The following is an 18,112-nucleotide window of genomic DNA, read 5'->3' as shown; positions in this document are numbered from 1 at the left end:
CCTACCAGCAGGTCGCGGGCAGACCCTGTGAACAGAGCCGGGCTTTGCATTGCAGCGCCGGTTCGCAAGTGGAGCAGGCAGCTGTATTAGCAGAGCCGAGCCATGCTTCCGCTCAGGATCAGCTGACGAGTGAGGAAGTAGCAGCTGCAGCTGCTGAGCCCTTAATAGAGGCAGAGAGAGAAACGCTGAGTGACTGACCCCCGCCCCCCCCAAAAGCAGAGCCCCCCCCGATTGAACCCAAACCCTGCAGCTAGCTACATTTCCCCTTGTCCCAAGAGGGTTGCAGCTGAGGGGGCATAGCCCAGGCCGTGTGTAGTGTGCAGAGATGGCAGGGGTCGTGGGAAATGGAGCTCAAGTAAGTGTCTGTGTCCAGCTGTTTGCAAATCCAGCAGTAGCACTTTTGGCGGGACTTTCCTTTCTCTTCTACAGCGTGCGTGTGTCTGGTCCGTCTCTTCAGGGCAAGTTTTATTTGTAGTTGGAGATAGCCCCGTGCTTGTGGTTGTTTTTACTTGTAATCCCCCCCCCCCCCCGGAAAGAGCCCGATTTATTTATTTATTTATGCTGCCTCTCGTTGCGCAGAGAATTGCCCCTCTTCCACACCTTGTCTTTCCTTTAACGTGGAGAGCCTGTCTGGTGGTGGTACCAGGCCTGCCTGACTATTTTTCAGTAACTTTAAAAAAAACCAAAAAACCCCACCAACCAACCAAACAAAAAACCAACCCTATCCTTTCTTACTTGCAATTAATGGTGCAAAGGGCATGTGGGGGCTGGGAGAAGCTATTCTAGAGAGGTTAAAGGTGAATCAAACCTCTGGAGTTTAGTTTTTACTTGTTCAGTGTTCATGCAGGTTAAGTTACTGGAGGGGGAAAAAAATTGCACTGAAAAATTGCTTTAGTCACTTGCTTTTGCTGGGGTTAGACTCATGAAGTTTACCTTCACTTTATACTCTAATAAAATGTATCACTTACTTTAAATAAACTCTTATGAACATAATTGTCTGTCCAGGTGTAAATACAAAATGCTTTTACTCCTGAGAGGTTGTTATTAGTATGTTTCTCTTACATGAAAGACCCATAATCTACTAATGGTACAAACTCCAGATTCTCTCCCACCTCCCCCCCCAACTGGTAGTGCATTGTTTCTTTAATTGTTGTATTTACAATGGATATGTTTTTAAATGTGTTTCCATGAGGAGCACTTAGAATGTGTTTCAGATCCGATGTTGCTCACGCAATGGTAGGAGAAAGTTGTTTGTAAAAATAAATAAAATAAATAAATCACATCACATGCAGCTGTTGTGAAATTAATACAGTGAATTATTGCTTCTAAAGACAGTTTACTGACCACACCTGTGGAGTTAAGTATAATTGTTAACCACTTCAGTGCAGCTGTATGTTTTGCTGAGGCATTCCCACAGTCTGTCCGTACATAGATATACAATATGTATCCATAGTGCATACAAGATTTGAAAAGGAAATAACTTTTTATCGCCTTTTGTATCTCTGTAAAACCCCTGATACTTGTCATTTTACCTGAAATAGAAGTTTCCCTTTCTGTGGCTTGTGTCAGGCGCTGTAATGATCTATTGTCTGGAGAGCTCAAGAGTTGGGAATGAGTTTATGGAGCTTTTCAGGTAATAGAAAAGCCTATAAATAAATAGGTCATGGGTTCAATTTCACCCACATTGGTAGTGCTTCACTGTCTTTAGCTTGTGAGGGCATCTTTTGAGATCTTCAGCTGGTGTAAATTGTCATCTTCTCCATTAGCTTCAGTGACAATTTACACCTGTTGAGAGAAACCACTATCACCCTTGTCACTAATAGGACCCAGACTGTCAGCTAAGTTTGAATAAGCCACGGAGAGTGCATAGTCCTTTGACCTTTTCGAGGACGAGGTGTACAAAGAAGATAAATCCTACCGCAAGGGCTGTGTGCATGGAGGGAGAAAGCTTATATTATTATTGATCTGTATAATTTTTTATGGATGATTAGAGGACTCCCCTTTCTAAAGGTTTTCACCTGTTCCAAAATCACTGATTTCTTTAAAAAATAAATGAAAATATGAGGGGGGAGGGGAATAAAATGTGTTCACTGTGCTTACTTTTAGCAGAGAAACACATGTTCTTCATATTATAATGTCATTTGCTTATGGGGAGACTTTCAAAGGGGAGTAAGGAACCCAACTTCCATTGCTTTTCTGTGGGAGTCAGGCACCAAACTCACTCCTTTGGCTTTAAATTTCCCACTTAAGAATTAGTGTGTGCCCTGTTTTTTGGTCTGACCTTTTAAAAAACAAAACACCTTTTATATGAAAATACTACATCATTGTACCAAGAGTGCTTTACAGCTAAACATTTCTCTAATAGGATCATTCCTTTTACAGATATTTTAGTTAAGTGAATTCCATGTATTGCTTCTAGAAATGGTGATTATGCAGGCAATTGGCTAACTTTGCAGCCGTTGTAAGAAACTGCTTCTGTGGTCATTGTGGTGTGCTGTGGCATGGAATGGATGATTCTTCCTTCCCTAGAGGCTGATCATATCCCTACTAAACTAAATATTTTCGTAATTTGAATGTGTTCTGAGTGGTATGAAGTTTGTTTCAAAACATGACTCTCTTTCAGACATCACATATGAATATTTGCTACAATGTATTTTTAATATCTGATTCTCTCTTCACAATTCTCAATTAACAGGAGAACACATGAGCTTCTAGCAGTATGCAGGATAATGCTTAACTGACTAGTAACACTCTCCAGATGTATATTTCTGTGGCAGTGAGAGTGCATCAGTGCATCAGGATTTTTCATAAAATTTAAAGATGATATATACTATTTGGAAACATTCTTCATTGAATTAATGACACTGTATTGAGTGTAACCACACTGCTCACAATGCAATGTCATTGTAAAATGGTCACAATAAAGGTAACTTGCGTTATGCTCTCCAGTACAGAAACTATGTGAGGAAAGAGGGGCAAGTGAAGCTAGTGAAGGTGACAATGTCAATTTAAAATGTGTGTTTAAAAAACCCCAAATTCTTCCCTAACTTATCAATAACTATAATGGTGTGAAACATTCACAATAAAACCTGAAATATCACACAACCCTCCTTATTTGGGGTTTTATTATAAACTTTCTAAACTTGGTCCAGGTTGGTTACCCCATATAGGGCACCAAACAGCTGTCAGATAGCAACAACTTTTGGTTACTACCAACCCTGATTTGGATTTGAACTAGAAAACTAGATATGGAAGGTTCTGGACTCAATTACTGATCCTCAGCATTTTCCAGTCCCCTCAACCTTGTTGGTTTATAGGATATCTGGGGAGCAGTTTTATTGACAATAAAAAGCAGCCTTATATCCAAAAGAGCAAAGGAATGAGACTTGGTCATTATGGTGCTCCACTCTACCTAGGTATTGCAGTGGGCTGGACAGCCACCATTCATTTCAGTATCTATGAGCAATGGGAATGTTGAGGGACCAGTACTTGAAGGCTGATCCTTGCTATGAAGGAAGTGGGGCAGCGGAGGGGGGGATATGGCAGGGACATGGCAGGGACAATAGCTTGTATTGATTCCTGGTAAATTGTTTTGAGCTGGAAGTAAAAACAATTTTGGAGAAATCTTATTAATACATTACTGGCATTACCATAGCACCTGGGAGTTCTAGTGATGGATGAGGATCCTATTATCACGGTGTTGCCTTTCTCCATAAGAAGTTTAATCTATAGTAGTACTATTATAATCTGGATTCTTATAGTGAATGTCAATACTGCCTTTCGAGTGGTTTGAAAAGTCTTTTCAGGAAGCATTCTTCCCCTGATGTTGAGTCCTACTGCAATGTGTGGCACTCAGGTTGGGCAGACACTGATACCCAACTAAAATTAAGTTGGGGGGGGGGGGGAATTCCTCACTGAAAAAGTAAGTTTTAAATTAAAAAAAAAAAAATTTAATGCAAGAAGCTGCTTCCACTGTGAATACGGTGAATGGTCAGGAATTCACTTTTCTGTCTCGGGTATGGAATTTCACCCTTGCCCTGAGAAGCTGGTGGAAATGTAAGAAATTTTACCTGCAATCAGATTTGTGAATAACTTCTTATAAAGCAAAAATTGAAAGTTTTCTACAGGTCTGTGAACCAAAGTTTCATGGAGATAATACCTTATAAAGGTGCTGAGAGGCTTTAATTAATGTTCTTAAATCCTTGGTAAAACACTGTGTTAATAGTATAATACTTTGCATTAGCATAATTTGAGCAGAATGTGTTGTCTTTACCCAAACTGGATTTGACTAGGAGACCGAAGTTTAAGATCCCTTCTGTTTTAGAAAGAATGCCAGATGATCGTGAAGGAAGTACAAGTGCTCAGGAGTTCATCATTCCTGAGGTATCTTGCTCCCCCCCTGCAAAAAATGACAGGGAGAGGAAGGGCAGAGTCTAAATGACATGTATTCCCATTAATTTTAGGAACCCATCTGGTTACCAATACGTAGGCTCCACCAATACAGAGGCTAAAGAATATGGAAATGTCACCACGCTTTGGGAGCATGCACTCGGCGTGGTCAGAGAGAGGTCAAGAGTCGAATCTTCAGATGGGTTGAGCAAATTAGGCCTTTAGTGATTTGACTGAGGCCACACAGTGAATTGATGCCAGAGCTGGGATTAAAATAGATATCTTCTGACTCCCAGTCTTTTACTGTGTCCCCTAGACTTGAGACCACCAAATTCCCCTTTTATTTCTACTACTGAAATTATCCTTCACTTGCTGTCCCGATCTCTTTTGTGATCTTGGGGGGCAAAATCGTAGTGTACATTTCACCTCAGAGGTGGCTGCGTTTCAGTGGTGGATTGACTGAATCATCTATTTATTAAAATAGATGTCTGTGCATGTGCATGTATCTTGTAAAGTGCTTTATGGTCCTTTGGGATGAAAGGCATTATACAAGTAAGACGTATGCATGTAAGATGATATTTATTGTGTGTTTTTTTTGTTTGTTTGTTTGTTTTTTTTAAAAGAGGGCTTCCAATATTTCCAAGTTATTAGGATGTCAGCTATCCAAGAAATCCCTTTTCTTCTTCCTCCTTGTAGTTCTAAAAGGCAAGTCTGTGTCTTGGTACTAGAATTTATTGCAAGAGCCATGATGAAAGATGTCATGAAGAAGAGGGAAGAAATTGCTAGGCTGAACTTTGAGGTCTCTATTGTTCAGCTCATGTATTCAAAGTAAAAAATTACTTCACTGTAGTCAGCTATCTTTCTCAGTTGAAGTTACTGAATAAGAATGAATTAAAGGGGATGCAATATTGTATTATCAGATTGCAGGCGTTTTAAGACTGGATGAAACACAGGGATGATTTGTAAAGGTGAAGAATACATTGGCAAGTTGTCCCGTAGGGTTGATTATATTTCAGAGAACATGAAATATTATCAAAACAGAACATGAATTACTTTTGTTGTTAATTTGTTCCTTATCTGGAATTTTAATGGTTGGACATTTTGTAGACCAACTGTAAAGGGGACTCTAACTTAGCATTTCAATTGCTTAGAATTAAATATTGTGAGACCCAACTAAGCAGCAAGTTGTCATAAAAGGCAGGATTCCTGCAGTGCAAAACTTACAAATGTCAGCTTTTATTTTTTTCATAATTCTGTTGATTTTTAGTAGCTAGACAGGGTTGCCATTTCCTCAGTGTAAGTGGCTTACTGGAGAGATGATCCAGCCTAGATCTAGAATTCATTATAGCTAATGTCTGGCATTCCTGCTCTTTGTTTTAGGTCTCATTCCTTCCAAGACTCCCCACTAAGACTTCAACCACAATTTTTGGAGTGTAGCAGGATATATAAACATTGCCATCCTACTGTGTGGGGATATTGGGGAGGTATCATTGGCCACTTCATCCTGGCTCAGAGACAAATCCTAGTAGCCTACGTACTTTGCTACCAACAGTTTCCCTAAAAAAATATTATAAACAAGGGCGCGGTATTGTCTGAGCACAGGACTGTGAACCAGGAACTTCTGAGGGTTTAGCTTAGTTTTGGAGCTGATTTGCTATGATGTTAGCTTCGTTGCTAGTAATTGGCAATTTACTTGGCCTTTCTGATGTTTCACAGTTATACAAATGGGGATAATATCTGCCTCAGGGATGTTGTGAGGACTGACTGACTGTACCGTGCTTTGAAATTCTGGCCTAAATTTTCAGAAGTAACAATGATTTTGGTTCATCACATTTTGGGTGCCTGACCTGAGATGCATCAAAGGGTTTAGAAAGTGTTGAGCCTTCTGAAAATCAGTTCCATCTAAGGTGCCTCAAATTGGGCACCCAAAAATCCTTATTCACTTTTGACCAGTATTAATGGGAAATATTATATTCTAAATTAAATTACTAACATGCCAGCAAACATGGATTTCCCCAAGGTAGGAAATCCCAACCCAATTTACATTCGGCTATGAATTAATAACTGTTAAGCTGATCATAGTGGAAGAAAAGTGAGACTCTGGGTGGAGTCCATAGCATTGAAGCTGATGTAGCTTGGAAGGTAGTAGTGACTGTTGTTGTTTTATTTGCCATGTCATTAGATCAATGAGAAGAAGCAGTATGAGAAACTATAAATTGTTCATTTATTAAATAGTTCCTCTTTTTAATTTGCAGGTGTCCTACATTAGTCAAGATTGCAAAGAAATTCCAGAATTTCTAGGAAGAAAATATGGAGGTATTGCAAAAAGGCTAGACCTCAGTTTCAACTTGTTAAGGTATGTGACAATGTTTGGTTTCTCAAGTGCAGTATGAGCAGAATTAGGCTGTGCTGCCAAAAGTGAAATATTTCCCACCTTTTCATATTTTCAGTTGCTATATGCATGTCCTTTCTATTTGGATAAGGATAAAAAAAGTATATCAAATTGTCTTAATTGTTATCAAATCATATATTGCTATTTTAAAATAGTGGTACTGTTTTTATAGACATTTATCTTCTATTTAACACGTTTGGTATGTGTGGAGGAATAATGAACAGGCAAGTCTATCAAAAGCTTTTAGCATCAATCCAAATAATACACAATGCAAAGTTTGCATTGTTTTTATTTGCTCTTTGCTGGAAAACAAGCAAAACAACATTTTTCTGTGGGGCAAAAAATGGAGAATGAGTCCAACAGTGCTTCACCAGTAGCAAAGTTACAAGTAAGTGTGCTCTCCTTTACCCCATCTTCCTTGCATGTTTACAGTTGTGATCTTCAAAGTTCTGGGATATTGTCTTCCCAGATGGTGTGTTAAAATGAATTAATACAATCTAGGCATCAATATATATATTTTTTTAACTCTTAAAACAAAACTCTTCTTATGGAGAAGGCCTCTAAAATTTAATTCAAAATAAAGAATTCCATAGGATTGTGCAAAAAACCTATTGAAAGGAGACGTTTTTCTTTAACCTGCATTGAATTTTACAGCAGTTTTGAATAGAACCCATTGACTTCATCCTTAAGTTTTACTGGGCTGTTGTATAAAGGTTACACTTTCCAAATTTGGAATTCCACACTTTGCTTTGGCATAAGCAGGTTTTTTCCCTCCAAATGTGGTAATGGTCTTATTTCCATGGGCTTCAATTGGAGCAGACCCTAAGCCTACTTCTAAAAATTTTCAGTTGAAAGCAAGACTGTAGAATCTTGTTCTTCTAATAAGTGTTAGCTACTGTTTTTAATTTATTATAGATGATATCCTGTTTCACTGTAAACTCTGAAGGACTGATTATGATCTCAGATACGCAAGAGATAGCGGAGCAAAACAGGCATTGAAGAACAGTCTGTGCATTGTAAATACTAATGACTCTTATTATCTAACATTCTACTTACTTTCACTGAGAAGGATGTCCTCTAAACCAAAACAAACTGTGAACATGAAACACAAATTTGTTAATGGGATTGTACAGAAACTGCTGCTGCTTCTCAAAACACTTCTAATGTTCCTCATGTACATGTGTTTTTAATGCTTAAACAACAGGATTACTCTTCTGTTCTTGGATTTACCAAAGTAATGGACCTGGACAAAGACTTTGTTCTTTGTGTTTTGTAGATTTTGAAGAGTAATTCCTTTCAAACATTTAGTTTATTCCTGAAATATTTAAGCAGCACTCGTTTGTAATGTAATCTTAAAGAAGATTTGCACAGGAACAAAGTGCACTGAAGTTGCCAATGCATTTGGGGGGGGGAACCCCTCGCAATACTCTTGAATAGTATCCTCGCTAGGAGGGAAATCCTCTTAGGGAAGAGGGAGAAAATAGATAGTAGACCTCAAATGGACTATGAGGTAAGTATGTTACCCTAAAATCTGCCCATTTATCTCCTTGCTCACCTTCGATCTAGGATAGTGACACTTTGTGATACCATTCAAAAGGCTTAATCCTGCAGTGGATGGAATGAAACTGTAATCGCTAAAACTGTGAGGACAGTTGGCTGCTTGCAATGGTGGAAATTAAGGCTTACGTTGAGAAGGAAAATGGCTTCTCCTAGTCACTTCTGGCATTAGTTTATTTTAACAAGAGAAGCAAAAGAATAAGGTCCCCTTGTTTATTACTGTTTGAGCCACGATAGAAATACAAATTCACATACAATCAACACTTGAGGTATGATTACTGTACTCTGAAAACCTGGTGTATCATTGGTTATAGCATAAGACCAAAAACAAGTTTGTGAAAGTTCATAGCCTTAAGTGATGTGCGTTTGGTGGGGATGTCATGGGCTTTGGCTGAAGTAGTTTTCAACAGTGAAATCTTTTCATCCTACTTAAACAAATTTCATTTGCTTGAAGAACTGACAATGCTGTAGTATAGTGAGGAATTTTCTGATTTTAATAATAGTGATTTTATTAGAAAATGTAAAGCCTGATTTGGTCTCCTTAAAAGCCATTTTTGGGGAAATGAGGAAGGAATGCTAAGATACAGAAAGTTTCTTTATTGAGATTTAGCTTGATGGGAGAAAATCAGTCAGTCCACAGAAGACTGGAATGGTATTGCATCCTGTCAAGGGGTCATAATAAAGATCAGGGGAGTTTTGTGTTCTGCTGGCAGTTTAATTTTATTTCTGTCTTGTAATTTATAGCAGGGTGCTTTCATTTGGGATAGTCCTCCTTTCTTTTGTATACAAATCTAAACAACAGTTCTTGAACTTTGCATTTTGACCATTGAGAGGTTATTGTATCAGAAAAGGAAACATCCCATATCTCATATAGAAATGGCTGATATAACCGGAATGGTGGTTACCATCTGCTAGACAGTTAACTACTTGAATGCTTGCAAATTTATAGATTTTTAGCATTTGGTGTGCATTAAAGATTATAGGATGGGGAGAAAACAAGAAAGAGATCTGATAAGAGAAAACTGTTAATTCAGTTTATATTGTGAATGAAACAAATGGTAGTATATGTTCATTTATGGCCCAGTCCTATTTTTATTGATGTCAATGGAAGCAACGCAAGGTGTAGCTTGCTAAGGGATCATCCTCACACAGTAGACAAGATGCCTTAAGAGTTACATGGCCAAAAAGGGTGATAAAAGATGTCTCTCAATCTAGCAATAAAAGTAAGACAACTTAATTGATGCATTACAATAGGAAGCTTTGTTTTTTAAAACTAAATTACTTGCAATCACATCTTATTTAACATCACTATGATAAAACTAGTCAGTGAAAAATAGCATTAAGAGAAAAATATCTATTAAACATAATGATGCTTGCAGCTATTTTCTGCTTTATCCTCTGAGAGGATTATGCACTGCTGTTTGACCAGGTGACATTCGATTGCCAGAAGCAATGGTGCAGATTCCAGACTTGTGATTTCTGGCATTGGATTCTCCTCCAGCCTCTTACATTCATCCAGGAAATATAACTTTTTTGTAGGAGGCTAGATTTCTAATATACTGTGTAAATATTGCAAAATGGCTTCTATTATGGTGAATGTGATGCATTAGATGACTTGTTTCTTAATAGAGAATATTGTGGCTTCTTGAACAGTTTTTTTTTATCAGTGAATTGTGCAGGTACTGACTGGCAATATACGGTAAATAACTTCACAGCAGACATGAAGACAGCAGGTAGGTGAGTACCTCAGTTAATTATTCTTGAGGCCTTTGACGAAGTAAATACAGCGTCTGTGCTGTCAGTGGAAAGTAGGTGAAAAGCAAGTGGTGTTTGGTGATTGACTGACAAACATGATACATTCAAAGAAGTAGGGAAGGATCAGCCAAGCATGCTGGTTTGTAATAAAGAATGGTAACTCAGAAAGTAGCTGTGAACAGAACTTGCAGCTATCATGATGTCTGTTGTGCACGTCTCTTGGAAATAATTGTTAATGAGATGCACAAAATGAAGTTACTTTCCATTCGTTTCTTTGGTTCTTCTCAATTCTGGTTGGGATGACAGTCCCGTTTAGGTCATAATTTAAAAAAAAAATTCAGATCAGTTCAGCTGACTCTAGAATGTTTTTAAGAATGAGATATAACACATTATTAAAGATCCTTCTGGTGCTTGGCTGGAAATAAGCTTTTAACTCTAAGTGGTGTTTCTTTTTGTTATGACATTGGGTTTTTAAATTTCCTATATGTTCATCTGGACTTGAAATTCATACACTTAGAGTTGGGAATGACAGTTTTTCTTGTTAGATATATTTACCACTAGATTGGTGTGGGCATCTTCTGTCATATAATCGGAGTGTGACAGCCATTTTGAATCTGTTTTGGGGTGGAGGTGGGAGTGGTAGAAGAAGGATTCTTCAATTTCTAGCCTTAGAAATGAGCTATTTTCGCCCACAGTAATGTTTAAATACTCCATTTGGCAGCAAAACATGTGTTAATCATGGCTGCTGAATGAGAGCACAATAAACTGTTCAGTCCATAGTTCTCATAATATGTAGAAAGCGAGTGTACTAGTCTTTATTTGAGACAAACAATGTAGGGGGCAACAGCTGAAATGCAAAAGTAATGAGGCATTGTTTGTTGAAGAGATGACTGCTGGCAAGCTTCACTGAAGTGGGTTTGAAGGAGGGTAGTTAGTTGGGGGAGCTGGAAGCCAGAAGTTGCCCCTTGTGTAGGGGTTTTCCTGAAAGGAGATAGTAACTAAGAGCTGAGAATGAGACAAAGTGGCAAATAAGCAGAGAGGATAAGATGAGAAGTAGAGAGGATACAGGAAGATGAGATGTAGGATGAAGTGCAGAGACCTGTAGATAGTAACCATCCATCGTGTACGTTTTATCAGCTTGAAGAGAGGGGAAAAAAATTGGAAGTTTGATTTACTGTTTCAGCTGAGTCTGTGCTAGTTTTCTCTTCATACTAATGATTAAATGGATTCTGGTGTTTGGGTGACACACATGATCTGTATGGGTGCCATGTTAAGTTAAATAATATTGCTGATTGACTAATTGAGAAGCCAATCTAATTCTTTGCTCAGTGTTTGAAATTTGTGGATTTCCTCCCTTTTTCCTTTCAGAAATTCCCTCTGGTTTTAATTGTTGAAGAGGAGGGAAGGGTATTTCTCAGCTCTTTGCCAATGAAGGAAGATTAATCGAATAATTGGGCTTATTGAGATATATCTATATCTTCCCCACCTCCCCAAGGTGCAGATTTTCTGCTCAGAGCATGAATAATTTACTGTGCTAATAGCCACTGTTGTGCTGGGTGGGCATGTATGCAAAAATATAGCCCTGAACCCTAGTTCTTACTCTGGAATGCTCCTCCATGACTTTTGTGGCTTTGGGCCTGTGGAGTGTTGTATCTGTGGGCTATGGTGGGGAGCAGGAAATTCTTTGCCTCTGTGCTCCTCTTGCCTGCATGTATGTGAAAGTTCAAGATAGAATCTGTCCCCCATTTTAGAGGGCATGTTCTTCTTGGCTCCAAGGAGAGTTTTATATTTATTTCTGCCTTTTTCCATCCTGCCATTGTTGCTGAAATAAGACGCAGAACAGGGAGATGAACAACATAAGTTTAAAAAAAAAAAAAAATCAAGATAAAGCATGACTTGAGACTGATCTTTATAGCGTTTAGAAATGTTTAAGAAAATGCACTATTGTTAAAACTTTTTGATGGGTTTATTTATAAGGTAGAGAAATATTTTCACTGTAATTGGGTAACTCTTAATAGTAGCAATTGCATATTTATCAGTGTGAGGGGCTGTTATTAATGTAGCTGTCATGCACAAACACATTTCTTCATTAAATCCATTTAGTATGTGCATTATTCGGTCTAGAATGTCACCAGGACATCAAAGCCCCCTTAGGCATAAGAGCACAGTGCCCTGCTGTGGCTGCAGAAAGGGCTTGATCAATAAATGTAACATGTTAATGCAGAGCAAATAGAATAAAAGATTTCTTTGACAAGACATGAAAAATCACCTTGTGGCAGCTGGCATGGTGATGCCATTTCAGCAGAGACACTAGCAAAGTTGATCTGACAAGTAAAGAGGAGAGATGATGGTTATAAGGTGCTTTTGTTTCAAACTTCTTTCTTGACCTGTCAGGATTTGAAGGAGCCTGAATGGCCCTTTTTTGTCATGTGAAAATTGTAGACTTAGGCAGTTATGAAGCAGTTATCTCTTCTCAAATTGTGAATGCTGCTGTTTAATTGATTCACTTAGCATTTGAAACTGTCACGCATTAATAATTGCTAAATCCTGTAGATACTGCTCCAGTGTGTCATGCTTAAATGTGTAGTTATCAGAAAATTAATATCCTTAATGAACCGGTGCTTTCAAACTAGCATTGCATGAAATCTCTTATGCCCTTTCATTTGCTGAAGGTAGATCAGCCAGTTTTCAGAAAAACTCCTCCAGACACTTTGCGCCTTTTTTTTTTTTGATGCCCAACAAATGCCAGCTTTGCTTTGGGTACATAGTGTGCTCAATGACAATAAATATAGTAATTATACTGGAGTTAGTAATTAACATAATTATAGTCAATTACGACAAATACAGTGCAGAGCTAAATAAATGAGAGGGGAGAAATTAGCAAGCTAATTGATTTATCTTACATGCTGCTGCTTTTGCAACTGGCAGTTGCAGATTTTTCTGAAGGAAAAAAGTATTGTTTACAAATACCTGATTGTGTTTTGAAGTTATTCTGTCTTGCATCTCTTTCCCACTCCTTTCACATGTTTAAGTGAAAAAGATTGAAATTGGAGAAGGGGAAATTGCTGTTTATCTGCATCAGACTGAATATTGAATCTAAAACAAAACATGCGTGCCTTAATTTTTAAAGTTGATGGTTTATAATTTTTCTGAGTATTAAAGAAAAAAACATGACCTCTGTATCTACACAGAAGAAAATGCAGCTATGCTCATTGCTATGGTAGCAATTAGTGGTGGATTATTTTCGTCCTTTAGGTGTGGCTTGAATTTAGATATACACTTTTGCTCTGGGTTTGTTACTTTTTGGTTCTCTCTGATCAGTACTGCACAACACAGAGTAGCTAAAGAGAGAACTTGAATCTTTATTCAAACAGTCAAATAGTGCTGGTACAATATGCTCTCATTTATCCGTTCTTCAAATAAAATGCTGTTCAGACAACCATTTGGACCACAACAGAGACACAGTATTTCAATTTATTCACATTATAATTGCCTATTTATAGACTGTGTTGGCTGAAATAAGAGTAATGGAGATCGGTGGTTGATGTATTCTACTTTCCTCTTTTTCTTTCAAGCAGTTTATTATAAGAGAATGAATGTATTGAAGATTGTGTATCACTGTTCTGATTTTTAAAATACTTAATAGTAACAGGATTTTTGTTTTAAAATAACTTGTTTAGAAGTTTTAAGCTTAAAACTGTACAGCCCTTTAAAAATTGGCTCATATACACTGATCCCACCAAAGAGATTACGTAACACTAGAAAAGTAATCTTAGTTATGCAAAAACTAAGTAGCATCAGAAACATATTGTGCAATCTGTCCAACTTAAATGTGTGAGTTTTCATTTAGAAGTGTGGGCAGTTACTTAAAGTTTATTCCTGTGCAAATATTGCATGATCTCCTGAAGTATTATGTTTTTAAAAAGCATTAAAATGCTGTCAGTGTCTTGGAATCATTGAATGTACAATAGCAATGTATAGCATGGTCCTTCTTTACATTCAATTCATTGGGAAATCAATTTGCTAAATGAAATATTTTGTCATAAAATTTTATTTTGTTTATATACAAGGAGTCATTTACATTTAATAAACACGTGAGACTTTATCTGAGAAACCATTGTCTGTAAATGTTAAACAGTATAGATGCAGAAAGTCTCTCTATTAAGAATAATTATGAACTAGTCTTACCCTATTGGATGGGACTAAAGACCAATCTGGTGATGGTTCACACTTGTATGTTAAGGTGAAGAGAGAGCTGTTTAGGATAGAACTTTATCAAGTTTGTGCATATTAAGTATATGCATCTGTTGGAGGAGTGGAGGGAAAGAACTTCCAGGTTTTCCAACAACTTGTATAATTTTGATCTGCAATATTTATTCCAATATTACTGGTAGATCTAGATAGAACATATCATGTGATGTGCCCTCTTTATTTTTGTCTTTTTTCCCCCCCCTTCCTCTTTCTGATAAGCAGCATTTCACGAGGGAGTAGATGTGATCTGGATAATGTATGAGGGAAGTCTCATCTTTTAAGTTGGACCATATAGTAAAAATAATTAAATAAAAATAAAAGATTACTTTCTTAATATTCGGTAGCTTTAGAAGTAATGGCCAGTTAAATACTATGTATGTGTTCTAGTATTTGGTAAACTTAAAACTTGACTACGAAAGTTGTCTTTTGGAAAGATTTTTTGCTTGAATATAATAAACATTGCAAATATCTGCATGTAGCTTATGCGCTTGTGTGTGGTTTTTCCCCCCCCCCCCCCGCTGTGGATTACTTCTAATTAGTGTACTGTTGAGCCACAAAGCAACAGCAAGTAAACTAATTGCACAATACAGTGCAAGTTGTATTTTTATATCTAACTTTAATTTCAGTTGACCACTCCAAGGACACACATTCTTCCTCCCAGCTCTCAAAATATGCATAATAAATAGGTAAAGAAATAAAACTTAGTCTAAAATATTTGATTTCTATTTGATAAAATGTCACTATATCACAAGTATCTTTTGAAATCCCAATAGAAGCTCTTCTTGTCCATTGATCCTTGCTTGCCTTTTTATGGCCACACAGTCAGTAACTGGCAACAGACTGTGAAAATGCTGTAGTTTATATATCACCGAGCCCCCCCCCCAGTGCTGGCCATTATCCATTGATTTAGTGTATGTGTCAGATCAGAAGCAAAGAATTATATTCTGTCCTATATTCTCTCAAGAAGGTTTAACGTTGTGGAAAGAGTCATCTTGAAGCATATCACATTCCAGAGTTGGGGTGAAAACTGCTTTTGGAGATTTTTGGGTCACTGTGGATTTTACAGGTTTTAGTAGAGAATTCTTCGGAGGATTATTAGGGCTTTATGTTTGTCATAGCAAAAATGTTAACCTTCCCTTTCCCCCGCCCCCCGACACATACACACAGTTCTGACATTTTAAAAACTAAAATAATGAAAGGTAATGGAACCGAACCACAGTCTCCTTAAATTCAATAATAACATTTCATATATGGAGGACTGGATTGTTTTGGGGATATAGAGCTTTCATCTCTAGGTTGTTGGTTCAAATTTGAAGTAGCGGTAAAATCATGGTCCCCATTGAAGTTGAAAGTAAAACTCACATATGACTTCATGGGGGGGCCAGGACTTAACGCTAGAACTGTAATGACCAAAAGCTGTTGAGATGGCTGTTTGATGGCCTTTGTGAAATGACAACAGTTCCTAGTGGACAACTGTCCACCGCAAAACTACCACTACATTTGTCAACAATCAGCAACTGTATTGGTTGCCATTCTCAGAGGTGCCAAGTACTAAACGGGCCATCAAAGACTGAATGACCTCTTTATCTCGATCTGGTCCCCTGAGGTTGTGATCAAAGTATGTTGCTAGAGTGATGTTGGGAAGTTCACAGTGCTGGTACTGGACCTGTTCTTTGGCTAAACGGAGATCTTCTCTCTCTAGAGCTCTCTCATGTCTGGCACCTGCCATGAGTGCTAAAACTAATAAATGTCAAACAAAAAACATCAAAACCTACAAGCTCTTTTTTTTAGGATCGGGTTTATGAAATTCTTTTTGACTAAGAATGCTTGAAGAGGAACAGAATCCATGACTCCTTTTAGTGATGTTTACTGTGGAATACTGGTGAATGTGGTGAGATGCACACCAGTTAAACTGATAGTGTATTACCACCTATAGGGAAACGTGGGCACTTGTAGTTGTGTGTGTATTTGGTTTGGTTTTGTCATTGTTTTAGGAGTGATGTCAGACTCTAAAGTAGCATCTTGACTGCTCTTGTTTGGTTGGCTGGTGGTTGTGAGGCTAAAGAGGTTTTTTAAATATCTGGTACAGATCATTAAGATCATTAGTGTAGACAAGATACAAAATTTGAGCCCGTTCTAGAATTACATGACCTATGTTTTGAATTTCTTCCCCTTTTGGCCCTCTCAAAAAGCCCCATCACTCTTCTATCACTGCTGTCCTGTAACAAGGGTGAAGAATAGCTGAGGGAGTTGCAATCTAACACTGAACAAGAAACTTCACTAGAAGGAGGAAAACTGCGTTATCCCTAAAGCCTCTCTGTTTCTCAGCTTCAGTGCAGAGCTTCTGCCCATATCCTTCCCCTGCCACATGCTTGCCTAGGTTCCTGCTGCAGATTTAAAGAAATAGTACACACGTTTTCACCACCAGTAGGAGGAGGAAGGAATTCTCTCCCCCCCCCTGCCCAATAGCCCACTGAATGATTTCACTATGAAAACAATTTGTTGGCATTTGGCATATAAACTCCAGTACAGCTTCTGTCGATGTGGTGTTTGTGCTCTTTATCCATGTGGTTTTGTCTGGTTGATAATACTGTTTTTGCAATCTTGTATATTACATAAGTCATGTTGGAGAATATTCTTTTGTAGGTTAAAAATCCGCACCTAATGGAAAAAGTATAGGAAAACCTGTATCATGGACATGCGAAAGGCCAATGCATTTTTCAGACTAAAAAGGAGTCAGCATGTCCGATGACATGTATATACCTATCTTTAGGGTCATAGTTAATGCAGTGTTATAGCTCAGTGCTGAGCTTTCACTGAGCAGATGCTGCCAGTCATGTGAAGTTATGTGCTTTTAATTTAGTTCTCTGACCAAAGAATGAAACAAATCAGAGCTTGAGTTGAGACTCTTAAACTCATTTTATATCTGGGCGGCTGTTATTTCAGAAAGGAATGTCTTAGGCAGAGTTGGAAAATCAACTGTCTACTTATCTAGATATCTCCTTTCCTTATAATAGTTGTTTTTTCTCCATGTTAACTCTTATACCTGCTGGAGGAAGCGTAACTGACATGCTTTATACAACAGAGCCCACAAAACTGCTGCATTTTCAGATTGACAGTTTGGTAGCTGGCATTTGATTTTGTGTTATGCTTAAAAGAGGCAAAAGCAACTTTAAAAGCATAAAAGTAAATCAGAAGTTAAATAATGCAAACTATTGGATATTAGGAAAAAACTATTTTACTAGGAGGATGGGGAAGCACTGGAATGGGTTACCATCCTTAAAGGTTTTTAAGGCCCGGCTTGACAAAGCGTAGCTGGGATGATTTAGTTGGGGTTGGTCCTGCTTTGAGCAGGGGATTGGACTAGATGACCTCCTGAGGTCTCTTCCAACCCTAATCTTCTATGATTCTATGAACTACACAATGGAGAGGGCCTCATCCAAAGCCCATTGAAATCAAATAGACTCCTCCTGACTTCAGTGGGCTTTTGAACTGACTCTTAAAGTGCATAAGTCTCCAACTGCACAGGAAAACATAGGGTATGTCTGCATTGCAGTATATGTCCATACTTGAGTCCAGGCTTAAGCATAACTTCCCTTGCATCTACACTGTAGTTGTGCTGACCCAGGGTCCCAGGACCCTACAGGGCTTGAGGGTCTGAGCTTGAGTTAAGCTGGGATCCAGGTCCAAACCCTATTGCTTTGCAATGTAGACACAGACCCACTTGACTCAGGTCCCCGTAGGGTGACCAGATGACAGAGGTGAAAT

The 18,112-nt window shown here is 38.1% G+C and overlaps 1 protein-coding gene across 1 annotated transcript in view; it reads left to right on the top strand.

Annotated features, from left to right (window-relative positions):
• Positions 1-241: 241 nt before the first annotated feature.
• Positions 242-18,112, top strand: part of LRMDA (leucine rich melanocyte differentiation associated) — a 931,481-nt gene continuing 913,610 nt past the window's right edge. The window contains exons 1-2 of the mRNA XM_026653719.2: positions 242-355; positions 6,645-6,745. Coding sequence (XP_026509504.1) covers positions 326-355; positions 6,645-6,745 — 131 coding nt within the window. The 5' untranslated portion in view covers positions 242-325. The remainder of the gene's footprint in view (positions 356-6,644; positions 6,746-18,112) is intronic.

The sequence above is a fragment of the Terrapene carolina genome, unplaced genomic scaffold (genome assembly GCF_002925995.2).
Source record: "Terrapene carolina triunguis isolate 2854851 unplaced genomic scaffold, T_m_triunguis-2.0 Scaffold147, whole genome shotgun sequence".
In the NCBI taxonomy this organism is placed as follows: Eukaryota; Metazoa; Chordata; order Testudines; family Emydidae; genus Terrapene; species Terrapene triunguis.
The sequence above is the reverse complement of the archived record's forward strand: the minus strand, read 5'-3'. Positions and strand labels throughout refer to the sequence as shown.